General features: G+C 51.4%; 12 protein-coding genes across 12 annotated transcripts; 3 read left to right on the top strand and 9 right to left on the bottom strand.

Moving 5' to 3' along the window:
- Positions 1-90: 90 nt before the first annotated feature.
- M421DRAFT_97323 (phosducin family protein) lies at positions 91-910 on the bottom strand (the record flags this gene model as incomplete). The annotated part of the gene is made up of 2 exons (XM_033598491.1): positions 91-607; positions 669-910. 2 exons carry the CDS (start codon positions 908-910, stop codon positions 91-93), a joined length of 759 nt encoding a protein of 252 aa, XP_033454660.1.
- Positions 911-2,660: 1,750 nt separating this feature from the next.
- M421DRAFT_535 (uncharacterized protein) lies at positions 2,661-3,704 on the bottom strand (the record flags this gene model as incomplete). Its single annotated transcript, XM_033595123.1, has 3 exons — positions 2,661-3,198; positions 3,249-3,505; positions 3,597-3,704. 3 exons carry the CDS (start codon positions 3,702-3,704, stop codon positions 2,661-2,663), a joined length of 903 nt encoding a protein of 300 aa, XP_033454659.1.
- Positions 3,705-7,549: 3,845 nt separating this feature from the next.
- M421DRAFT_120135 (Ketosamine-3-kinase) lies at positions 7,550-8,869 on the top strand. The gene is made up of 2 exons (XM_033587288.1): positions 7,550-7,754; positions 7,811-8,869. Exons 1-2 carry the CDS (start codon positions 7,565-7,567, stop codon positions 8,614-8,616), a joined length of 996 nt encoding a protein of 331 aa, XP_033454658.1. The 5' UTR covers positions 7,550-7,564; the 3' UTR covers positions 8,617-8,869.
- Positions 8,605-9,938, bottom strand: M421DRAFT_415439 (carbohydrate esterase family 5 protein). The gene is made up of 2 exons (XM_033590703.1): positions 9,170-9,938; positions 8,605-9,121 (listed from the first exon to the last, which is right to left on the bottom strand). Exons 1-2 carry the CDS (start codon positions 9,800-9,802, stop codon positions 8,756-8,758), a joined length of 999 nt encoding a protein of 332 aa, XP_033454657.1. The 5' UTR covers positions 9,803-9,938; the 3' UTR covers positions 8,605-8,755.
- A 549-nt stretch (positions 9,939-10,487) lies between these two features.
- M421DRAFT_415438 (FAD binding domain-containing protein) lies at positions 10,488-12,173 on the bottom strand. Its single transcript, XM_033590702.1, has 2 exons — positions 11,164-12,173; positions 10,488-11,117 (listed from the first exon to the last, which is right to left on the bottom strand). The coding sequence occupies exons 1-2, from the start codon at positions 11,958-11,960 to the stop codon at positions 10,637-10,639; spliced, it is 1,278 nt and encodes a 425-aa protein (XP_033454656.1). The 5' UTR covers positions 11,961-12,173; the 3' UTR covers positions 10,488-10,636.
- A 130-nt stretch (positions 12,174-12,303) lies between these two features.
- Positions 12,304-13,180, bottom strand: M421DRAFT_415437 (glutathione S-transferase). The gene is made up of 2 exons (XM_033590701.1): positions 12,880-13,180; positions 12,304-12,825 (listed from the first exon to the last, which is right to left on the bottom strand). Exons 1-2 carry the CDS (start codon positions 13,098-13,100, stop codon positions 12,357-12,359), a joined length of 690 nt encoding a protein of 229 aa, XP_033454655.1. The 5' UTR covers positions 13,101-13,180; the 3' UTR covers positions 12,304-12,356.
- A 1,222-nt stretch (positions 13,181-14,402) lies between these two features.
- M421DRAFT_415436 (uncharacterized protein) lies at positions 14,403-16,421 on the top strand. Its single transcript, XM_033590700.1, has 2 exons — positions 14,403-14,640; positions 14,687-16,421. Exons 1-2 carry the CDS (start codon positions 14,536-14,538, stop codon positions 16,298-16,300), a joined length of 1,719 nt encoding a protein of 572 aa, XP_033454654.1. The 5' UTR covers positions 14,403-14,535; the 3' UTR covers positions 16,301-16,421.
- A 1,653-nt stretch (positions 16,422-18,074) lies between these two features.
- Positions 18,075-18,923, bottom strand: M421DRAFT_88369 (uncharacterized protein; the record flags this gene model as incomplete). Its single annotated transcript, XM_033597660.1, has 1 exon — positions 18,075-18,923. The coding sequence occupies one exon, from the start codon at positions 18,921-18,923 to the stop codon at positions 18,075-18,077; it is 849 nt and encodes a 282-aa protein (XP_033454653.1).
- M421DRAFT_120100 (uncharacterized protein) lies at positions 18,785-19,867 on the top strand. Its single transcript, XM_033587287.1, has one exon. The coding sequence runs from the start codon at positions 18,913-18,915 to the stop codon at positions 19,576-19,578; it is 666 nt and encodes a 221-aa protein (XP_033454652.1). The 5' UTR covers positions 18,785-18,912; the 3' UTR covers positions 19,579-19,867.
- Positions 19,868-20,155: 288 nt separating this feature from the next.
- Positions 20,156-21,223, bottom strand: M421DRAFT_51144 (GroES-like protein; the record flags this gene model as incomplete). The annotated part of the gene is made up of 1 exon (XM_033594901.1): positions 20,156-21,223. One exon carries the CDS (start codon positions 21,221-21,223, stop codon positions 20,156-20,158), a length of 1,068 nt encoding a protein of 355 aa, XP_033454651.1.
- A 736-nt stretch (positions 21,224-21,959) lies between these two features.
- Positions 21,960-22,502, bottom strand: M421DRAFT_120095 (uncharacterized protein). Its single transcript, XM_033587286.1, has one exon. It carries the CDS (start codon positions 22,345-22,347, stop codon positions 22,060-22,062), a length of 288 nt encoding a protein of 95 aa, XP_033454650.1. The 5' UTR covers positions 22,348-22,502; the 3' UTR covers positions 21,960-22,059.
- Positions 22,503-22,522: 20 nt separating this feature from the next.
- Positions 22,523-22,898, bottom strand: M421DRAFT_88367 (uncharacterized protein; the record flags this gene model as incomplete). The annotated part of the gene is made up of 2 exons (XM_033597659.1): positions 22,523-22,820; positions 22,885-22,898. The coding sequence occupies 2 exons, from the start codon at positions 22,896-22,898 to the stop codon at positions 22,523-22,525; spliced, it is 312 nt and encodes a 103-aa protein (XP_033454649.1).
- Positions 22,899-23,175: the final 277 nt, after the last annotated feature.

Raw genomic sequence — 23,175 nt, 5'->3', positions numbered from 1 at the left:
GCGGAATGCAGCGCACTCTGCTTCTGAGACTCTACTCGCAGACGGTGTTTTCCACTCATGCTGCAATTCTGATCTTCCATCCCAGCTCTCTCAATCCCAGTCACTGTCATCACCATCCGCCTGCGCCATAGTCCTGCCCTGCCGTATCCCCGTCGTTTTCTCACCTTCGTCCTCCTGCCCCGGTCTTCGGCTCAGCCTACTATCGCCAATCTTCACCGCGCCAAGATCAACCAACAGCTTCTCCCAGTCCGCAGCCTTGGTCTGCAGCCCTGCCAGCTCGCGCAGCGTCACAATCTGCTTCACAATCTGTTCGTCGCGGTACACCAGCACAGTCGGCGTGTTGCGATCGGGATACCCCTCGATGCACAGATCGGCGCGCATCTGGCAGAACTTGACGTCGCCGAAGCGCTGCGCGAGCAACGTCCACGACTCCGCTGCGACGCGGGATTCGGTGTTTGTCCCCGTCGTGGACGTGAGGAGGACGAAGATGTGCGATTCCTTGCTCGCTTCAGTCACGTCGCGGCTGTAGTCGGGCTTTTGCAGGTGGTACACTTGGTTGTAGATCGATGCGTTAGTGATGCTGGATAGCTCATTCATGCGTTTTCGGCTGAAGAGAGATTAGAATCAATCTGAAGGCAAGTTCAAGTCAGGTACAAGGGAAGACGTACCGATAGCTCTCCAGGAAGTCCTCATCCTCGTCGTCTTCCAGCTCTGCCAGCTCGTCTAGCTCCTTCCCCTCCAACCTGTTCTCGTGTGCAAGTCGGCGCGCCTCGTTGAGCGCTTCCTCGATCATCGGTGTGGGCGACGGCGGCTTCTCGGGGATGATGCCTTTGCTGCGCAGGATGTCGTTCCATTCTGTGTCCTCGTTGGGGTCGACCTCGACATTGATGGGCATGTCGGGCATCTGCATCGTGGCGGCTGTGTTTCACGTTCCAGCAAAGTGATTTGGTGCCTGAGAGAAGTGCAGGTGCGAAACAATGCGTATGTGGAATGGTTGTTGTGTCATTCAAGTTGACGCCTGAAACTTTTCGAAGCTTTGCGCCTCCAAGTCGCGTCCCTGCCGATCGACTGCCCCGCCCCCACCTTCCTGAAGGAGACGCGGGGCATGACGTCGATTGCTTCGTACCTCTGTCGCCCTCACAGTACACAAGTAGATGGACATGTGTCGTCCAGCCAGACAGCCACCATCTTGCTGCGTAGCGTGATATGCGTGATCTCATTTGCATGCGAAGACCGCAGTTGTCCGATTCCTGCAGCTGCGTCCGATGGTCTTGGTGAGCATCGATCAGCAGGCGAAGCGATCGCGTTCACAGTGGATGGACAAGAGATCCGACGAGCTGCGGGTAGGCGATGATGCATGCGAGGCTTGGCGAACGGATCGGCAATCGTCAGTATTACTTTGAGAAGCTACGGTCTGTTGACATGTGCAGCTTCGCTAAAATTTGCTCGCCTATTGGTCAAGGTATCCATAATGGCGCATGAAAGAGCTTCGAGGAAGTTTAACGCTTGGTGAAGCTATACGGTGCGTTGCACTGCATATCTTGCTGGTGTGGTGTTGCGCGCTGCTCCAGCAAAAGCTCACAACACCGATCTCGCAATGCCAACATGGGGTTCCGATGCCTCAGCATGCGAGTCCGACTCGATTGGTTTAGAGCCTACCGTAGTTTGATTTGTGGCTGACAGGCTGCATAGCATCCTGACATGTGTGTGGAAGCCTCATGAAGGCGGGACTGTTGAGCTCGCCGATGGGAATAGACAAATGCTAACTCCATCGCTCAAAGAGGCTTCCACGACGATGCAAGCCTTCCGTGACGCGAAGGGGTGACTCCCTCTGTCTGTTATTTTGAGATAAGACGCTGTTGTGCCGGTTTCTGATTGTGAGCTATTGAGCCCATGCTCAGTCTGCGACCTTGCATCCTGAAATGCTGATAATCAGACAGCTTCATCAACGTTTGCTCTGCCTTGTTCGCGAATCTAACAGCTGGGTCGCTGTGGCTTTGTGTTACTCGTAACTGGTTTGAGAAGCACAACGCTGGAAACGAGGGCAGGCTCATGAACGATTGCACGATTGACGTTAAATGTATGGAGTCCGGACGCCTTTGAACGCCCTAGTCTGGACTAACAAGTGCAAAGCATGCGTTCTTCAAAATCTAACAATTCATCATGTGGCATTATTGAAGATAGCGGAAGATGCTAGCTGTAGTCCGAAGGCAGTCTGCAATCGTCGTTCGGAGACAAGACCGTCAGTAATTTCGGATGCTGGACTGCTTTAGAGGCAAGCCGTTCATAGCAAGGTTGAAGCTACAACAGTGCACGCAGAACTGCTTCTGCTGCATGGGTTTGTACAGTAGCGACACAGATCTCAATGTTGCGGATGCATGTCGGAGACATATTGTGCATTGAGTGGTGATGCAGCCTTGAAGGTTGATGGTGGTTTGAACCACGGGTATTCAGTGTTGTAGAATCACTCTCTGAAAGAATAGCAATCACCTTGACCGTAAATGGTCATTCGAAGAACTCCTGGCCCGTGCCTACACTCTGGTGCCGCCAGATGTGGCCCTTGAACGCCGCAGAAAGTTTCACCCCTCCAGAAGCGAGCGTTTGAGAAAAGTCTTGAACAAGAAGTCAAAAGGAACAGGTACTGACCAACTAGACGAAGCTCAAATAAGCTCGTCGCCGCCACTGCGCCTCGATGCTTCGACAGCTTGCCAGATCGTGCTCTCTTCAAAGACTGGGCCGTGACCGTTGCATTTCGCCGCCCCTCGCAGACGCTCAACGACATCTGTGACATCGACCAGACCTTGCTTGACTAGTGGATGCGACTGGATGACGTCCCAAGCTTGAGCAGCTGGTACCTCTATACCCTTGGAGATGTGGCGCGAGGCAGGATGATCTTTGCCGGCGGCGTTGACAACACTGCCGTTACCGAGTACCTGCACATTGTATCCATCCTCCTCCATTTCCTCATCCGGTAGGAGTGCCCCTGGCGAAGGGTAGCTAGCCGAGACTCTGCGTGATGAAGAAGGCGATTGGCCAGATGTGGCGCGGAGTATCTTGTTTTCAGTGCGGGCGCGCTGCAGAGCCAGCTTCAGGCGCTCGTTGTCTGACTGTAGCGAATGTGTGTTGCTTTCGAGGTCGTTGAGCTTCGATTCGAGGTCGCGCACATGGCGTTCCTTTCGTTCACGGAAGGCGCGTTGACTACATCAGGGGTCAGCAACGTCTCAAACACGAGGTGAGCAGGCGCATACGCTGCTCTGTTTTGAGCCTTTCGCCTGCTCTGTGCAGGCGTCAAGTTTGTTTCCTTCTCTTCGCTGCTGCTTCGTGCTCTCGTCATGCCGCTCTCGTCTATTTCTCCGCCCAATCCCGAGTCTACGCTATTAACCGTTGGCAAAGGATGAGGCAGTTGAATGGCATTTTCTGGCGAGCCACCGTGCTGCGGTGTCGGTAGACCATGAAATGTGAAGGCATCGTAGCCGCCTTGGTATAGCCCTGCGTCGAGAGACTCCTGTGAAGACTGCGTCAGATGGGGTCACTCTTTGGGGGCGGGCGGGGCCGCGGCAGCGACGGAGAACTGCAGGCCGCACCGAAGTACTCACCACACTGCGCATTGCCCCCGGATCGACGCCGGCGTTCGCATACGCATTGGCCGGCATGCCCATATATTGGTAGGGCTGCTGCGAAGCATCATAGAAGTTGTAATCCATGGTGAATTCTGGGGCTTCTTGGTGATGGTATCGGGCGAGATCTTGGAGAGTGGAAGGCGCGTTCAGGATTCGGCAGTACCACGGGATTTTAACAAGACCAAGATTTCAATTCACAGGAGCATAACTCTACAACATAGTGCTGACAGCTGGAGTTCTTGACCTTATACACATGAGTATCCGCCGACCAGTGCACGTTCACTGCAACTGTAATGCACCAAACCCCAAATTGACGCGCTAACATGGCATGCAGGCCGTAGGGCGAACGCCATCTCCGGCCTCTGCTAACGGCTGGCGATACAGCGCGCGAGGCAGCAGTCACGCCATGGTAATTGTCGCTGTGCTTTCAAGGTGCCTGTGAACCTGAGTTGTTGCTGCGCCAGGCTTGTACACAGGTATTTGTCGTTCTTTATGGTGTGCACGATCTGGCACTTTAAACTCGTCACTTCACAACGCTCTTACAAATCCGGTGCTCGACCCGGATACTCAGCACAGAATACAACTCAAAAATGGGACGAAAAGCTTCGATAGCTCTTGACCTTTTTTTTCTTCAATGAATCCTCACCGTTTTCAGTCTCACCCCGGCTATCTCACTCGCCCGTGCTATGAGACAGCAGTCTTACAGTCAATGTTGTCCTTCGACTTGCTACATGTCCGCCTGAAGCAGCTGTCCTAGTACCAGCCTTGTTTCTTCGCTGCGGCTGTGCGAGAACAGGACGAGTGCTACAACACCTCACTTTGGCTGTTCGGTATCGTCAGCACTAGCCATAGATGTAGCGTCACGCCAGCCACCTTGAGCAATGGTACTGGTATGCCACAGTCGCAATCCAGCCCCGACTCGCTGTCGCCCTCATTGTTCCCTCAGCTCAGTCGCCACGGTTGTTTGAGTTCCTTTGAATTCACACCCATCAAGCTCCGACTTAAGATTTTCGAGCCGGCCATTCATGCAGCAGCCTCTCTCCGATTACACGCTGTGAAACGAAGCCTTGACGCAGGGTGATAATCAGCCTAGATGACTGATCAGACTGTGTAGCATGTACGCACGTTTGGGATGTCGCAGGTTCTCAAGAGATTTCAAGACGGTCTTCGGAGCCCCACTCGGGCACTAGTACACTTCGAGCTATTGATAGCGCTCAGTCTCCAGTCAATCATCTTCAGCAATCATCTTCAGCAATCATCTTCAGCAATCATCTTCAGCAATCATCTTCAGCAATCATGCATCTAGTCATTGTGTCGTACAGCATGCACTTCCAACGACGCGTTCAGTACTTGGCCCTTGGAGACATCTCCCGTCATGCCGTACCCGAGACCCAGCTGGCGGTACTCGCTTATGGCTTGCGCCAGCATCCTCAGCATCTATCAGGTGTGAGTCTGCGAATAACACGTGGGCGATTGCTTGACTTAAACGGGTTGTGGTCAAACATCGTGTCAAACAAGATGCAGCTCGATTGCGGAGAGAGGACATAGACTCTACCGATCAGTGTATGCGAGCTTGCAGTGAGACAACGATCTCGCTACCCAGTCGAAGGTGGGACGGCTTTTGATTGAATTACGTCTTTCGGTATGCTGCGTTGTATGGTTCGTGCAAGTAGGAATTATCCCAAAAGAGCGATACGCTGCACGCAATCATTCCTGGCAGATCTTATTGGATCGATACCGGTATCGAATGCTTCAATGCTTCTCACCAGATAACCATCAAGGAATCTGCGACATGGAATACATTTCTAGAACAGACATAGGGAACATCCACTATTAGACGTAAGCGGTATCTGTGGGCAGACTTCCCACGCGCTGCACAAAAGATCCTCGCCACTTGGGCCTCGACGATGAATCAAGAGTCTTTTCGAGTAAGCATCACCCGGCGGCAACCAGAAGCAAAATCTCTATGCGATGAAAAATTGAGGCAATACCAGGGTAAGACTAGGGTAAAGCAGTTTCGCACTAGGCAAGAGGTCGCGCAGTGTCTGCTCACTCACGCAGAAAGAGCGCGGCGCTTACACCGTGAAGTGCAAGCAATGTATATCTATGCTCAACGACAAATTACTTGGGCTCAATATAGCAATAACGGAGGCTGGCAAGCGATGTTTGAGGCCTTTAGAAAGTGGGCTGAAGTGTCTTCGGCAGTATCGTCAGTCGAGGGTCCCGTTAGTTCGTCACAAACCACGGAAGCTGGGACCCTGCCCATCAAGGCTTTCCCCTGTATCCTTCTGGCTTAAATGGATAGATCCGAGGACCTTCCAGTGACTTTGTATTCCTTTTGTTAAATACCTCGACTAAAGCCAAGATGATGACCGAGCGATCACAGCCGCCCGTACGAAACGATCCTGAGTGGACACAAAGATATCAAAACGACCAAATGTATGCCCTCAATGCAGCAGCTCTTCACCAGCCACAATGGTCATCCACGAAGGGGCGTTGCGAGCAGCTAGAGAAGGGAATCGAATATTCTGCTTGGTCAGAAGAAGAGCTGAAGAGTGTCCTGTGTAGCAGAGGATATACCCTCGATACCGAAGCAATCACAAGCCAATGTCTTTGGTTTGGGTTTGTGCAAAGGGTGCATCGGAACGACTTAGATCTATACAATCGCTGGAAAGATCGAGCAATGTGAGAACCACCCTTCGCAGCTCGGCCAGATCAGAGGTGGGAGCATGCATGGGGCTTCCTACCGCTTCAAAATATGATCGTAACACTACTCCATCGGCGAATCGGACAGATGAGCGATTAAATCTTCGAAGCAGACCGAAAGTCATTCATGGACCTCCCCAGTGAATTATGCAACGCCGTTTATCGTCTGGCGTTTTCAAGAAGGAACAAAGTGGCAGATCAATGTTGATCGCGTTGGCAAACTCACCACCGAAAGAAGCTTCTATCACCTCCACACAAAGTCCATACTGCAAATGCTGGCCGTCATGAACAGGTAAATTAAGCAGGAAAGCCGGCGTTGCTTCTGGGCGCACGTCGTGTACGAAAGCTGTAATCTGTATTGCTTCGTTCCAGCGCTCAGTCAAGACTCCAGAGCTGCGTTCTCGAACTTCAGATCCCGCCTCAATTCTAACACCCAAGTCTCAGACCTTCGGCCGTTCTTGAGGGCACTTCCGGACTGTATCAGCCTCATTTACCTCGACTTTGATCTGGCGCTTAAAAAGCTTTTCTAGAACGCATTTTCGGGCGTCTAGAGTTTCCTTTAGTGAGAAAGCTCTTTAAAGAGCACAAATCTCGACGTCCTGGTACGTGCGCTGTCAAGGCTGCCCCAGCTCGAGAAGGTTCCAATACGGGGACAAGCCTTCTCCGCTGCCATCTTCAACAAACTCAAGGTCAAGGTCGAGTTCAAATACACCGGACAGCGTGCAAGAATCGTGTGGCTAGATATCTCAAGGCCAATGGAGGCAGGCGTGCGGCAAAAGGTAAGGACTTCTTGTGCAGCTAAGTCGTTCAAAAAGGGAAAATTAGCCCAGGTTCCGCAATAGTCCTTAGCTATAACTACAATGCAGGAGTTACGGAGATAATGGACTACAAGGAGTGGTTTTAGGCGATATATCACTACTAGGGCAAGTGAAGACACAATTGCAACGAGATGTAGGTGCGTTTGCCAAGGGGAGCAACGTGCGGCTTGTGTGGTAGAACGACGTATCGATAGGTAATCGAATCCCTTCATAAGACGGCGGATAGCTCAGAGGTTCATTGATGAGGCTGTAAGGCGCAAGGTCAAGCTTGAGCAGATAGAGAGGCGCGTGTACGCGTTTTGGTACCTAGGCGAATTGATGGAGATATGACGTCACACATAGCACATCAATATCCGCAACGGTTTACATACTAATCATGTAATGCTCAGCATTATTTAAAAACACGTTAGAAAAACTATAATGAAGGTCGACCCTGCTGTTCTGAAGCTCCTGCAGCTTGATGGGGATGCTACGTTTGTGTCCTCTGCTGGGGGAGGAGGTTGCAGCTCTGCCTCTACCTCAAGGATAGTTTCCAAGCTCAATAACGGCTCCGAGAACACGTTCTTCATGAAGACAGGTAGTGGAAACGCTGCGAAAGTTATGTTTGAAGGTCAGGGATCTTCCTCTGCTCAAGTCGCGAAATGACCAGCTGACCAATCAATCAAGGCGAGCACGCATCGCTCAATGCTATCAATACCATCGTCCCATCATTGTGCCCACGGTCCTACGGCTATGGCAATTTCGAGTCAGACCCAAACACTTCGTTTCTGATAACGGACTTTCTGCACCTCACCAGTCGTTCATCTTCCCGGAGCAATGCACCATCGCTGGCACAAAAGCTGGCCAAGTTACACACAACGTCCGCGCCGACACCAGATGGCTACGATAGACCCATGTTCGGCTTCCCTTATACGACTTGCTGTGGTGACACACCTCAAGATAATTCGTACAAGGAAAGCTGGGCTGACTTCTATGCCGAGAACCGACTACGGTCCATCTTGCGAGGAGGCGAGAAGGCTCAAGGGCCGGACAATGAGTTTCACAACCTCGTTGAAGCGACTGCATCACAAGTCGTGCCGCAATTGATTGGCGACGATCACCTCAATAACGGAAAGCGTGTTACGCCTGTTGTCGTCCACGGCGATCTTTGGAGCGGCAACGCGAGCACCGGCGTTATTGGCAGCAAGGAAGGCGAGCTAGAGGATTTAGTCTTCGACTCATCTGCATGCTATGCGCACAGTGAGTTCGAACTTGGAATTATGAAGATGTTTGGTGGGTTTGGCAGAAGCTTCCTGGAAGAATACCATGAGCTTTGCCCAAAGACTGAGCCAGTCGAGGAGTACGAGGACAGAGTAAAGCTTTATGAGCTCTATCACCACCTGAATCACTGGGCCATGTTTGGTGGTGGCTACAAAAGTGGCGCGGCGAGCATTATGCGGTCGCTAGTCAAGAGGTACGGAGAAAAGGGCTAATGCATGATCTAACTGCTTCAAGCGTGTCGCATTGATCCGTTAAGGTATGGTCATGAACTTATGGATCCCTGATCCTGCAGGTCTTTTCTCCATGCGTTATTGCCTTCCTCTTCATTCAATTTTCGCATCGATGTTGAGCCTAAGAAAGACCAGCAGCCTGGATCGCGAAGGAAGCAGCGGAGTCAGCGACACTGCCATAGCTGATATGGCTGCCAGTGGCCCCACCATCACCGCCACCACCGCAGATGAAGTCAGAGGTACCGCAGAATTGTTTGACCTTGTCGGTGGATAAGTCAGAGAGAGCCTGACGCTTCAACGGGTCACCAAACATGATGGCACCAGCAACCTCGGATGCAGAGACACCGTTTGAGAAAGCGTTGTGGACGACCATACCGCCCTGGCTGTAACCAGAGACGATGACCTTGGTGCCAGGGCACTGCTTAAGCGCCTGCTGAACATATTGAGCCATGATCTTGCCTCCATCTCCGCCCGAGTTGGCATTGCCCTATATCATGTTAGCATTAGTCTTATTGGATGTCTCCGATACACTTACAGCAGCGGAAGCAGCGTAGTCGACACCCTGGACAGTGACCCTGTCAGCGCCAAGCTTCGACCTGATGGCCTTGACCATAGGAGGACCAGAGACTGTACCCATATTACCTAACTCTCCGGTGCCACGAGCAAAGATAACGGTTATGTCAGTGCAGCAGGTACCACCCGTGACACCATTCTCGGAGCTGCCGCCGGTGCTACCCGCGCAGCTGGCGCCGTTATTTGCGTTGCTACCACTGCTGTCTTCAGTAGTTCCAGTGCTCGTAGGCAAAGCTCCGGTAGTAATCGTGGTGGGGGTTGCAGTAGCTTGGCCGTCAGAAGATCCATCGAGGCCGCCTCCAAAGCTTGGAATGCTGAAGCTGTTTCCTCCAAGGCCTCCGCTTCCTAGGCCACCACCCAGATTGGCCAAGCCTCCTCCAAGAGAAGAGCCAGCACCGCCGGTAGAAGAAGTTGAGCCCGGGAGACCCCCAGAGCTGAAGGACGACCCACTGCCACCAAGTCCAGAGCCAAACGAGGGAAGACCGGATGGCATAGAGAATGAAGGCATGCTAAATGAGGGGAAGCTGAACTGCGGATAAGGCAGAGCATTGGCTATGCCGGCCAGGGCGATGACGGATGCGGTTGAGTATTTCATGTTGGCGAATTGGTATGTAAGAAGAAGGAAAGCGGAAGTCGGGCTTGGTAATGAGCGAAAGCGTGAGTGGTGAAGCGAAAGCGAAAGTGGGTGCACAGCACAGCGAGAGACGAAGACAAGGAGTGAAAAAAAGCCGATGATGCGATGCGATGATTCCATACTGGCGATGCTCCCAAACATTTATATACTTGTAGCTTCACCACCTTCCCTGAGCTATGTCGCTCGTAAGCGCGGGCTCGGCATCCAAGAAACAGAATGTCAGGCCAGTTTCGAAATAATAGGGCATTTTTCCTTCTGGAAATTAGCAAGAGGGTGCCGCAAACATTAAGAGAATTCTCCGATTAGAGCATGATTCGAAGAATTGCTTCTGCTTGAGTCGTTCCTTTGCGTGAGAACCTTGGAACGGTCCAGCTTGGCACTATCGGCCCCTCGGAGATCAGCACAAGGAACGAGAAGGCTGGTGGGAGCATCATGGCCCAAGACCCATGACGTCCTTCAATTCCTGATTGTGGAGGCTCTGTTACTTTGGCACGTTGCGTAGGGGAGGTCTGCACGATCCATGTTGAGGCTGGAACAGCCGAGGGAAACTATCGGCAGGTGGACAGGAGTAGTGAGTTTCACCAAAACCCTCGTGCAACAATGTCAAACAACGTCACAATGGTCAGCATTGAAATAGAGTTTGAGCGGGAGAACGGCCACCAATTGAAGATCAGAGTTGATTCGAAGTTCCGAGGCTGACATTGGGTTATGCAAATGTGCCAAGTTTCTCGCTCGAAGCCACCTTCTCATGCCAATCGCGAGCGCGAACGCGGCATAGAACATGCGCAGAAGTCTCTACCTTGCAGCTGCAGCCTCAACTTCTTTCAAAGCGTCATAGCCGTATAGCCATGGCTGAACTTCTGGGCATGTCCATCGACTTGGGAATGCGCCTTGCAGCTCCTGACCCAGTTGCCTCAGCATGCGCTGGTCACGCTCCTCCTGTTCAGGCCCATCGCGCATGTGGAAGTCTTTGCGCTGCTTGAATGTCTCTCTGACAATGCCTTCACCTCTTGCCTTCCGCAGCTTCTCGAACTTCTTCAGCGATTCCGGCAGCCGAGCCCTATCAGTGAGATGCTTTGGACCCAACAATAGTCCTAGCACAGCGCCATCTTCGATCGACGAGTTTGCGCCTTGAGCTAAGTATGGAAGCATAGGATGGCAGGAGTCTCCGATGAGCACAAGATTTGACTGCTGATTGATCCACGACGGCAGCTCCTCTCGATGCATCAGTTTCCACTTGTCAACCTTGTCGACACACTCGAGGAACTCGGTCAACCTGCCAGAGATGAGCAAACCGGTCTCACAGGGACGGCACAACTTACACTGGGTCCCATCCTTCAAACAGCTTCCTCATCTCGTCCAGATCGCCTTCCGTCCTTGCAACACCCTCTTCAAGGTCGTCGGGTACGAGCAGAACAATATTGTATGTGTTGCCACCCCGCATGCTGTACGCAACTACGTGCGCGTCGGGACCCGCCCAAAATCGGCATGTGGGATTCCGCACTATGTCCCTCAGTTTCTGGCTCTCGACTTGGTCGATATCCAGAACAACTCGATATGCCAAGTCGCCGGTCGGGAGCGGAGGATCTCGCTTGCCCAACATTGTAGACCGACACGTCGACCACAGTCCATCTGCACCAACGACCAAGTCCGCATCGTACGTCCTTTCGCCCACGGTCACCTTCGCCCTGTCTCCTATCTTTGACCCGAAATCTATTCCTGTGACTCGGGCATCAAGAATAACCGTGACACCAAGCTCCTTTGCCCTCCTCACAAGCGCCTGCTGCAGATCCACGCGATGACAGTCCGAGAACGGCGCTCCGTACTTCCGTCTGATGTTTGCATCGAAGTTGTCTTCGTTCGCCAATACTGTGCCCTTGTAGTTGTATACTGTAAGGGTCTTTGGTTCGCACACGAGCGATCTGAGGGAGTCGTAGACGCCCCAGTCCTGGAATAAGCGTGTAGCGTTCGGTGTCAGCTGTAACCCGGCACCGACTTCGGCGAGCTCTTTCGCGCTTTCCAGGACTGTGACTGAGTGGCCGGACAGTGCACATTGGATCGATGCAGCAAGGCCAGACAGGCCCGCCCCGACGATGAGAATGTCCAGCTTCTGTGACATTGACAATGCGCTGTTCCGTGGATGGTTGAGTGTTCTGAGTTGAGGTGGTATACCGGAGGCAGCTGCGGGGGAAATTGAGCGAAAGAAGACACGACGCGTAGTTATCTGCTGCAACGCGTTACGACATTTTAGGCGCCGGATCTCAAATCAATCACCGATCAGCCGCATGTCCAGCCCGAGCTTCGTGTACCAACTTCGTACGGGTTGATCGGCGTTCCGTTGTACGAGCTGGGGTACGAAATCTGGGGTGTGGGGCGGGGCTCTCGGCCTCAATTCACGGCTACTGTGTTGCACCAGCCCACATCTGAATATGAGCGGAGCGGACCGCCTGCCTTCACATTTTCGTATGCGTTTCATTCCTGTCTACAGCAAGCTACTTTCACCGTAAACTATGATTCATTTCGCTGCCGTCTGTGGTCCGTGGCTGTGGGTCAAATTGTGTCCTGTCTTCTTGACTGCACGCCTGTAGCCCTCCGAATCCTCGCAAGCCTTGAGCCACTTCTCGATATTCGGCCATTGCTTGCCGTTGGTTCCCAACTCTCTCGCAATAATGAATGTTGCCGAGAAATGCATCATGATGTCTGCTGCTGTAGGGTGGTCTCCTACCAAGAACTGACCAGGCGATAGCGAAAGCTCGCTCTCCAACCATGACATATCATTCTGGACATTGACCGACATTCCTCTCTCAGCGGCTTCGACAACACCTTCAGGCGCGTCCTTGATGTTCCAGCGAGCGTACAGAATGGCCAAGCCGTGAAGAGCGAATGTTGCCTCAGCGGCGTGGATCCATTGCAAGACTTTGATTTTCTGCTTGGCATCCTTGGGAACCAGCTTGCCCTCTTTGTCGTACTTATCACATAGATAGCTTGTGTCGATCAGTATAACGTCTTAGGTATCGTTACAGGGAGATGCGCCTTACTCGCTAATAGCGCCACTTTCGTAGATGACGAGGTCGCCATCTTTAATGGTTGGGAATTTGCCCAATGGATTGCAAGACGCAAGCTTGAAGTCTTCAGGAGCCTTTGAAGCTGAGGTACGGTCAGAGAACTTGACTTCGTAGTCAAGACTCAGCTCTTCAAGTAGCCAGGCTGTACGGATGCAGCGCGACGCTTGGAGGAAGTAGAGCGTGATCGGAGCCATGTTGTATTCTAAGAGATGTACGAAATAAGTACGTGTTGGACTGAAGATGACAGTGCTATCGAACAGCTTGAAGTATCGAGTGTCTCGGCGCGCCTGTAGAATTAGAGTGTGGCGTCATACGAACGATGCGGAGTTGAGGCCGGCGGGGTGATAGAGGGGCATGGCATGAAAGGGTCTAAGAATATTTGATTTTAAGGGTAGCCGACCACAAATTGACAACTCGTGCTCCGCCCGTCTCTTTTGGTGTCGAAGCTTGGTGCTGGTTGCTGAGCTCGCTTATCTATGCTTCCTCATGATGGAGCCGTCGTGCCTACTCAAAATTACTGTTACCGCCTTCCAAGATCTCTATCTCATAGTACCAATCATTGTCGCGGTTCAAGATGGGCCTTGATGAAGTGAGGTTGTCGGCAGGTGATGTACAAGAAAACACCATCCTCTTTCATAACCTTTTGGACATGCCTTATCGGACTCGCGGTGCTTAGCATAGAGTCAAGTATTTCTGCCCACCTCTTTTTCATATACTTTTTGCTGTTCTCCAGAATCCCTTCTGGTGGGTTCCATGGACTGCCAAAGATCATGTGCATCTAACGTGCCCTTGTCGAACGCAACACCGATGCTGCCTATCTCAATGTCCTTGATGAAGTCTCAACAAAAATCCGGGAAGAATGTACCTTCCAGGTTGGCGATGGCAGAGACATGAAGTCAACTACACTGGCAGAGAAGTCGAGACACAGCTGACAGTCGTATCCTCTCTTAAGAAGATCGTAGGGTACAGTCCGTGCATTCGTCAGTCCAAGCTGGAACGTAGCTTCGATTAGGACAAAAATACTGTCGCCGCTTCCCAGGTGCAAAACTCTTGGTTGAGTCTCCGGTTTACGGTTTGCAAACAGATATCTCTCAAAGAACGGTTCTAAGGATATTTCGGAACAACTCATACGTAGGCTCGGCACGGTCACCCGCCTTAGAGTAGCGCTCGTTCCAGAAGGACATATGGCCGAGAACAGCCTCCCCGCATATTCTATGCATGATGATAGGAGTTGATGGGATTGTTGCAGACTGAATGGAGGTCGCAAATTTGGCAAGGTTAATGGGTCCGTGCATACCTACCAGTATGTTCGAAGAAGCTCATTTTCGGCATCCTCCCAGCAAATTCTTTGCATACTTGCAGCCATCATCTAGTCCTATAGATTCTTGAACGTGATGGTTCAAGCAGAGTCTCCAACAGAGGTCATTCATTGATGAGTGTGCCGTTGGCTCGGTAGGTATCTTTGAGCCTCGGCTCGGTCCGACGTCATGAGCCTCGTGTGGGGTAACTTGAACACGGTACACACGCGCGATGATCAACGCGAAACTCTAGAAAGCCTTCAGCAAAGCTGCTCAAATTCGACATCCTCTTCAGCAAGATTCTAGCTTATTCAGCCCGGGGCTACCCATCATGACGCCAACTGAGAGGCCAATCCTTTTCCATTATGCCCAATCCATCTACTCTCATCGCGTGCTATGGTATCTGTGGCTTCGTGACATCGCATACGATGAATGCGTATGTTATGCTCAAGTTTAAGAATGCACTGTGCTAACAGACTAAGATACAACCACCAGTCATGCCACGCCCAGACCTAGCATCAATCGCAGTGAATTACAGGCGCATACCCATCATGGCTATAGGCAAGGATATATACATCGATTCGCGTCTAATCATCTCCAAACTTGAATCTTTGTATCCCAACAGTGCTCTGTCGCCTACAACAGCTGAACAGAGCGGACTGAGGCTGCTTTTCGAACACTACAGCGATAGTGGCCTTTTCAACAGCGCCGTAAAACTTATGCCATACTGGTCTTCCAACAGTCTGGTGCAGAACAAATCTTTTCTCGACGATAGGCAGAAGTTGATGGGCGGCAGGCGTATGACATCTGAGAACATGCAAGCTGGTCGACCGGATGGCCTACAGAACATGCGACAAGCCTTCGACTTACTGGAGAGCACCTTTCTGGCCGATGAAAGACAGTGGATCTTGGGTACCGAAGGACCAAGCGTCGTGGATATCGACGCTGTTTGGCCCTTTGAGTGGCTGATCATAGACCGCAGCATGAAGGGTTCGCTACCTGATGAGCGATTTGGCGCGAAGAACTACCCGAAAACGCATGCGTGGATTCAACGACTTATGAACAGAGTCAAGGCCGCGAAAGACAAGACTAGAAAGCCCAGCGCACTTGATGGTAAAACGATGGGGGCCCAGGTTTTGAACACAACCTCACCCACCGTGCCTTTGACATTCGACGATCATGATCCTCTCGGCTTCAAGGCCGGCGATACAGTCGAAGTCTATCCTTCAGACTACGGCCAGGCGCATAAAGACCGAGGTACCATCATTGGTCTTACAGTCTCAGAAGTTGTGATCCGCAACAGCAAAGGCCTGCACTTACACTTCCCGCGCTGGAACTTCCGCATCACCAAGGCAGCAGCTCAGAAAGCCACCCCATCACTGAGCGGCACAAAGAAGTTCCCAAAGATGCGCCTCATCTATCACTCGTTCTCGCCCTACACTCGCAAAGTCTTCATGCTCGCCCACGAACTCAATCTAGCACAGCATATCACTCTCGAGAAAGTCGTGGTGGCGCCGATTCCGATAAAAGGCTGGATCGACAACACAGACGACGTGGCGAAGTTTAACCCGATGGGCAAGATCCCTTGTCTGGTCACAGATGATGTGCCAACTGGCATCTTTGACTCGCGAGTCATCTGTGAGTACTTGACAGAGCTAGCGGGCGTGAAGATGAAGAAGGATCAGAGGTACTGGCAGATGAGGGCACTGCATGCATGCGCAGACGGCATCGCGGATGCAGGGGTGCTCATCACTTACGAAGTGCGCATCAGGAAAGAGCGGGGACTATACTTTAAAGAGTGGGTTGAAGGACAGAAGACGAAGATTGTACGAGGGCTCGATCGATTTGAGGCTGCAGCCGCGGAGGGGGTACTGAGAGAACCGGACTCTGGGCCAGCGACGGTCGATGAGGTTGCTGTGGCTGTTGCAACAGCTATGACAGAGCAGATGGTCTTTCTTGGTCTACAATGGCGGAAGGGAAGACCGAAGTTGCAGAAGTGGATGAGCAAATGGGAGAAGAGAGGGAGTTTTGTTGCAACGCCACCGACTAAAGACTGGGTTGCTGCGGGAGCGGCTGAGAAAATTGCGAAACTGTAATTCTTAACATCCATGTGTTACTCTAGATCCATTAAGATGTCTGAGAAGGTCCATATCTGCCATTTAGCAGTACTGAAAAGCTCTATGCCTCAGGGCGGCTCAAAGAAATTGGTAACACTGATGTTAGCGATTGGCAGTAGATCTACTGATGCACCCTTGACAACATCCATCATGTATCGTCTAGCCCTTGGTACCTCAGCAACCATCTTTGAACGCTAGCTCAGTAGTATGCACTCGAGGGCGTGGCATAAGTTGAACCCGAATCACACAGATTCTAGCCAGTGGTAGGCCAAGAACAGTGCACTCCCCCCAGTAACCATTTAAGAGAAGGATACTTCCACGTACTGCTGATCAAGCGTTCTTGGACTCGTCAAGTAAGGTTTCCACCTTCGTGCTCGCAGTCATCGTTAAATTTAAGGCACAGTGAGGATCTACAAGATTATACAAGCTATAGAACTGTGCCAACTGTTCTAATGTGGTGCGCTGCTGTGTGTTGGCGGTATCCGAAACTCATAGCTTTGCCGACTTTGCATCCAGTAGCTATTCAGGATAGCTCCTGTATCACCTCTGTGTGATTAAATATCCCTGCATGATCTGCTGCCGTTTTTCCATCAACATCTTCGACCAAAGGATCCGCGCCTCGAGAAATCAGTAGCCGCACTATTTCTGAGTACCCATACGATGCTGCCGACATTAATACAGTACGTCTCTGGATATCCTGTGTGTCGACTCGCGCTGAACTTCCCGTATTTAGAGCTTCCACTGTCGAAGTGGATCTGTGGAAAAAAGCCCACGCCGAAGGAGCCCAGCCACTGACGTCCGCCTCTGGTCGCCGCGACAGTAGTATTTCATCAATATATTCAGCGTTTCTATATGTCCTCTTGGACAAGCCCGAAAACAGCACTTCGTTGATCGAGATCTATATCTGATCGCTTCACTCTTTTGGCGCGCAAGGAAGTGGCAACTACCTTGGTACGGCAATTTCCAGCTGCTCAGGATAATGACGAGCGGCCAATGGAGTCTTTGAGGTTGGAATTCACTTCCGAACGTCGGAGCAAGGTCCTGATAGCCCTCAATAAGCCTTCACCTCCGGTCCATGATAGTACTGAATGCCCTATTTTGTCAGTACAGTTTACATCGACAGAAGACTGGTTGAGCAGACACTCAATAACGGTAACATGGTCACTTCCAGCCGCTCAGAAGAGAGGAATCCATCCATTAACGTCTTGCTCTTCTACCTTGCAATTTCCACAGCTCATCAGCGTCCGGAAGATGTCCAGATAACCGTTTCCAGCAGCGAGTGGTAGCGCTGATCGAAAAGATTTTCTCTCGACATAGGCTGGGTGCGTAGATCGGATGACAGAGCCTCAATGGCATGCGTGTGGCCGTTTTCAACACTCACTGTCAGTGGTGTGTGCAGATCCACACCTTGAAAACTAGGGTTACTATCTGAAGCAGATATTTCATCGATCTGATACTGCCCAATCGCGCTTCCCAGAACAGAGCTTGATTTCTTTCGTGCTGATCATAGTCAGACTCAGATTCTAACAATGATCGGTGAAGTACCGGGATTTCGAAGAATGCCGACACCATAACACTGTCAAAATCTTCTGGAAATGAATGCTTGAGATTCGCTCTGATCCAATGGAACTTTCACCAATTCTACAAGATGCTACTACTACTCTTGATGAGTTAGCGTACAGCTTCTTGGAGACCCTTGGAAGCAATACTTTCGCGTGCTGAGAAGTGTTTAGTCCAGTATATAGTAGAATAATCAAATCATTCGTGCTTTTTTTTGCAAGAGATAGTGTCTGATCGATCTGATTTTCCTCGTGGTCCATTGGGAAGTGCGCCCAAACTTCGCTGCTTCGTAGGAATTGTAGGATCGAAGCGGGCACCAGTGGCGTTCGGCGGCACCGGGACGAATCTTCAGCTTGCCTGTTCCACTGGGTAGCAGTCCAGGTATCTGCCGTGATAGTTTCAGCTTCATGAGTGCCCGATCAACGCCCCAATCTAGCTGGCGACCCCCTATAGATTTCCACAGTTCCACTGGTTCATTCTTGCCAGGCTTGTTGATCATCGACGTGCGTATCAAAAAGTCCTCACTGAGAAGCTCGGTCCTCCGGAAACGATATCTGGACAGTGAATAGACAGTACCCAGAAAGCGAGATGGGTGGGTCTGTTGGAAAGCAAATTCGTCTTCGGCTACCTTGAGTGATGGTCTCCGTCTCTCGTTCCAGGACTGTTTAGTAACGTTGGTCAGACTGTCGGAACTCCAACATGCGTTCAGCATCTTTATCCAGAAGGGATCGCCACAATGACTAGTCCTTATTCCCGCTGTTTGAGAGATGGACGTCGAGCCCGACAGTGCCTGAACGATCATTTCTGGTATACCCAATGGAGGCTCCCATCGTGATCCAGTTATCGAAGAGAGCCATCGGTTGCAAAAATTTGCTGTGGAGATTCCAGAGCTGGTGGTCTCTGGGAACGAAGACGGGGCAGTAGACAATATAGCCAAGTATCTTAACTGAACTTCAGATAAAGGATCTACATCTGCCCGCAGAATTGGTGTAATCGCATCCCACAAGCGTTCTTCGGCGTCTTCAGCTGAGATGAAAATCATGGCTCGTCTCGTAGGGTTTTGCGGCCGGACATTGCCCACGCGGCCTCCGAGAGAGCCCACTCTCCGACTTCTACTTCTATGTGTACAACTAGATGTATACACCCAGAGCGCTGAGAATTTCTTATGTAGGGGACGGGCTTCGAAGTCTCGTCTCCCTCGCCTGCTGTGTCTCCTGCCACTTGCTCGACTGTTTCGATCTGATCCGCCCTCTCCTCCAGTGTCTGTTCCACTGTTTTATTCGTTGCTTTGTCCGTCGCCGTCTTGTCTGCTGCCGTCTTTCATGCTCTCTTATTTAGCCTTTGCCTCTTTGCCCTGTTCTTGTCTGTCTAATGTTGCGTCTTCTTCTTCTTCTTCTTCTTCTTCTTCTTCTTCTTCTTCTTCTTCTTCTTCTTCTTCTTCTTCTTCTTCTTCTTCTCCTCCTCGTGGCTTCCTCCACACTTTCTCTCTGACGTCTTATCGTGCCTTGAGTGGTTTTATGGTTGAGATGCGTTGTGAACTTAAACAGAGTTCATCGCGCTATCTCGCAGACGCAGTCCCTGGACCCACAGTAACACTTTACGTGCAGCCCCACCATTATTTTGTGTTGCTGTGGGGTTTCCTTTCACTTCATCTATGGGACACTAAAAAGCCGCAGACCTCTGTTTGCAGACAGTGAAGGGCAAGACTTGCCTTCACCTGCAATCTCCCATCCATCGAACTTGTAGTCGAACTCGCGGAAAGCCGCCTGCACTACTATATGTCCTGCACTACTATGTGTCAACACACTCGCCTAAAAGTTCCCATAAACCAATTCCTACCTATCAAAACCGCAATGTCGCATCCTTACCCGCATGTACTGACCTACAGACTTCACACCCAAGACGCCGCGGCAGCGGGGTCAAACTCACATTCAACTCTCTTGCGGCATTGAAATCGGCATGTTTATGGAGCCACTGCAGAAAATAGCGGCTGATAACTCCTTCAATAAGCCTCCGTTGACATACGTGCAATTAGAAGGCCGACGATACTCCTAGTAGGTCCGAGGCTTCTACTAGCAGGGAAATTTCTGAAGAGTGCGGCTCCAACAAGGCTCGAGAGGGCGAACCTGATCTCAACATGGGGCTGCATGCGGGGCCGCAGGCAGCTCAGTCGTGATCTATCTCTCTTCAACACCGAAGGAGGAGTAATGTTACGGCCTTGTTTGTTTCGAATCTTGCTGGTCATGATGCACCTGCAAAGATCAGTATAGTGTTCTAGTACTGTATAACAATTTTCACTCCAGACACGCCGTGCTTATTCTTCTCCATACCCTCCTGCAGCTTCTCTAGACCGCCTGTAATTACTTCAACACGGTTTGGCTTGAATTCTCCGTTCGAAACCCATCCGTCCTGACCTCCAAGGCTATCTGTCAGGCCCTTGATGATGGAACGTAACTTCGGCTTCAGGGCAATGCCCATAATCTGCTGGACCGCAACGTGCGGCTCCTTGGACTCGCCGAGGTTCTTGGCCTCATCATTAACTGGGCCTACGATCACTACGCGTGAACCCTTCGTGCTGGTTGCTTGCAGAATCTCAACACCTAGTGTTTGTGTTTCCTTGGAGGCGATTGTGTCAAAGACAAATTCCAGCGTCGATCCTTCTAGTGCTTTGTGGAAATCCTTGAGACCGGAAGCGTTGCGGTCGAGTACGACATGGGCTCCAAGACTCTGAAGGTGGTCGTGATGTACCGCGCTGGCGTTGGTGATGATACGCTCGAAGCCTGACAGGCGCGCAAGCTGAATAGCATACTGGCCCACCGACGAGCTACCACCTAGAATGACAATAGTTTTGCCTTTGCCGGCTGTACTTCCTCCCTCGACCCATGGTGCTTTCAGTCCTTGTCCGGTCGTGTCGTAGTACGCCGTAGCGGCGGCCATTGTAGCCAGGACAATGCCTGCCGCCTCCTCGTCCGAGATGTTCTTGGGAGTCTTCGCAACAATCTCGGCGGGGATCTTGATGTACTCTTGAAATGTGGAGACGTCATCGTCGCCGTACCCGGACTGGAAAAACACTCGATCGCCAAAGTTGAAACCAGAAACGTCTTTGCCGATGGCTGCTACCGTGCCAGAACCATCAGATCCCAAAATGGCCGGGTATTGCCAATTAGGAACGAGGAACAATCCATAGTCACGGATCTTCCAGTCCACTGGATTGATCGCTGTCGCTGCGATCTTGATGGCGATCTCGCCTGGCTTGACCTCGCCGAGAGTACGTTTGGCAATCTTAGGCGCTTCGCCTTTGGTGTGAATATATGCTGCGCGGTGCTGGGAGGGAATGTGCATGATTGAAGATATGCTTAGGTACAAAGCGCGCGATTGACCACTCGACGACAGAGTGCAAATTAGTGACTTTAGAGATACCGACAAAGAGCCGAATGTCATCATATGACGTGATCATAACTGCCCCACGAACCCCAAAGATCATGCCAAGATCATTGGTGGGAGTTCTGCGGCGCTATCTATGTCTTCTTCGTTGCGTGGGCCGACGTCGAGACTTCAAACTCTCAAATTACTTCAGCCTGCCGTACCATTCCATGTATCAAGATTTGCAAATGATCCCCTTCGTTCGGGCGCGATAAAGAGGGATACTCAATGTTAACGGACGAGTTGACGAACTTGGCCCTGTCAGCGCCATCGCAAATCTCGTACACGTTGCCAGTTCCCAGAGGTTCCTCATTCACAGCCCATGGTGCAACCTGACGCATACCACATCTGGGAACAGTTCGTCTTTGGTTGCCGTTTATTAAATGATTTGGATGGGAGGGCGCATGGTGAGTTGTACTTCAGTAAGACTTGGAAGTGGTTTGAGAAATATAGCAATCATCTCAAGCCTGGGAAAGTGAAGCTCCTGGTCGTACAGAAGAAGGGCCTTCGGCTCTTCCAGATCTGACTCAAAGATGCGGTATCCCGCTAGGTCCATATTGAAGTACCGGAGGTTGTCGATGGCGTAATGTTGGAGAGGAAGCTCTGGAATGCCAAGCGTCCTTGTGAGGAGAAGTCCACTGGTCGAAGTCGCACTTCAAACTGCGTGGAATGTAGAGATTCGGCGCCGTCAGGTCTAATCTTCGCAATAACTTCTGCAAGAGACCGCAGTTCCCCAAATTCATGATACCGTCGCCTTAGAGAAGTACTTCTGTGGAGACGTAGAAGAAGCTGTATTCGTTTCGATGAACTATCTCGCTCATCACCCCAATTGTGCGTAGGCTAGCGATCGATTGGGGAACAGCGGTGTTGACGCATAGCTTCTGAGCCCGATGTAGTACGCAAATCTCGTTGAGGCTCACGGATTGGTTTAAGAACTGTCGGTGCAGAGAATTCATTTCGAAGAAATGTCCATGGATCATGTGTCTAAGCTCGGCAGGTAGGTCAAGGAAGGACTCGAGGGCGTGGTCTTGCCGATTTGTCATGCTGAGCGGTGTATGCTTTCGAAAGAACGTAGGTAACCGAGCATGGTGAGCCTGGTATCAAGCACAATGAAGATGAATCGACGTGGTGAACATGAAAGTGAACCCAGCAATGCATTGTCACGACGTGCAAGCTAAGACGTTGTTGTGTCTTCTGTGCTTGGGCATGCAGACACGTTCAAGTCATGCAAGCACCGCAAGCTGCGGTTCCCCACAGCTTCATGGGTGGTCTTGAGTCTCTCGCTTGTGGCACCCTTCCAACATTGTCGCCGTTTCCACTTGCTCCGCTCCCTGGTCCAGCATTGCCGCGGCCATGCATGCCGCCCTGGTAAGTTTCGGGCGCGGGCGTCGTGCTCGCAGGGCGGTAGAGCGCGCTGTTGCCCGGAGCGCGGTGCGGAGAGTTTCGGGCAGCAGCCCATGCATCGAGAGAGAAGAGGGTCGTGAGGTAAAGGGCGAGGAACATAAACAGCGTGTCGCTAAAGGAGGATTTACTAGCATATATGAGCTGACGTTGAGAGATGCGGAGAAGGGATCACATACGTTTCTGAAACCATGTTGCCGGATTGTAATTGAGTGCACAGGCAGACAGGAGTTCCAGATAGCTGCTGTACAACAAAGGAAGGAAAGAGAAGCAGAGATGAGAGAAGCTGCCCGCCTCACAGCGCGGTCGTGGTTGCCTTACCATGATTATCGCCCCACATTTAGAGATGCGCTAATGCAGGACCGTGCTGAGGTGACCAAAAATACCTTCGTTCAAAATCTCGACCAACCTCTTTTACGCGTTCACGTGTCAAGCGCCCTCGCGCAATATCGAATTCACGGGATCCGTCA

The sequence above is a fragment of the Didymella exigua genome (assembly GCF_010094145.1).
Source record: "Didymella exigua CBS 183.55 unplaced genomic scaffold M421scaffold_1, whole genome shotgun sequence".
Taxonomy (NCBI): Eukaryota; Fungi; Ascomycota; class Dothideomycetes; order Pleosporales; family Didymellaceae; genus Didymella; species Didymella exigua.
This window is presented reverse-complemented; position numbering and strand designations above follow the sequence as displayed.

Coding starts and splice junctions, on each gene's coding strand:
- M421DRAFT_415436 (XM_033590700.1), top strand. CDS start 14,536: ATGACGCCAACTGAGAGGCCAATCCTTTTCCATTATGCCCAATCCATC. Junction 14,641..14,686: donor ACATCGCATACGATGAATGC/GTATGTTATGCT, acceptor TAACAGACTAAG/ATACAACCACCAGTCATGCC.
- M421DRAFT_120095 (XM_033587286.1), bottom strand. CDS start 22,347: ATGACAAATCGGCAAGACCACGCCCTCGAGTCCTTCCTTGACCTACCT.
- M421DRAFT_415437 (XM_033590701.1), bottom strand. CDS start 13,100: ATGGCTCCGATCACGCTCTACTTCCTCCAAGCGTCGCGCTGCATCCGT. Junction 12,826..12,879: donor GAAAGTGGCGCTATTAGCGA/GTAAGGCGCATC, acceptor GATCGACACAAG/CTATCTATGTGATAAGTACG.
- M421DRAFT_120135 (XM_033587288.1), top strand. CDS start 7,565: ATGAAGGTCGACCCTGCTGTTCTGAAGCTCCTGCAGCTTGATGGGGAT. Junction 7,755..7,810: donor TGCGAAAGTTATGTTTGAAG/GTCAGGGATCTT, acceptor CAATCAATCAAG/GCGAGCACGCATCGCTCAAT.
- M421DRAFT_415438 (XM_033590702.1), bottom strand. CDS start 11,960: ATGTCACAGAAGCTGGACATTCTCATCGTCGGGGCGGGCCTGTCTGGC. Junction 11,118..11,163: donor TTTGAAGGATGGGACCCAGT/GTAAGTTGTGCC, acceptor CATCTCTGGCAG/GTTGACCGAGTTCCTCGAGT.
- M421DRAFT_120100 (XM_033587287.1), top strand. CDS start 18,913: ATGAAAATCATGGCTCGTCTCGTAGGGTTTTGCGGCCGGACATTGCCC.
- M421DRAFT_415439 (XM_033590703.1), bottom strand. CDS start 9,802: ATGAAATACTCAACCGCATCCGTCATCGCCCTGGCCGGCATAGCCAAT. Junction 9,122..9,169: donor ACTACGCTGCTTCCGCTGCT/GTAAGTGTATCG, acceptor AACATGATATAG/GGCAATGCCAACTCGGGCGG.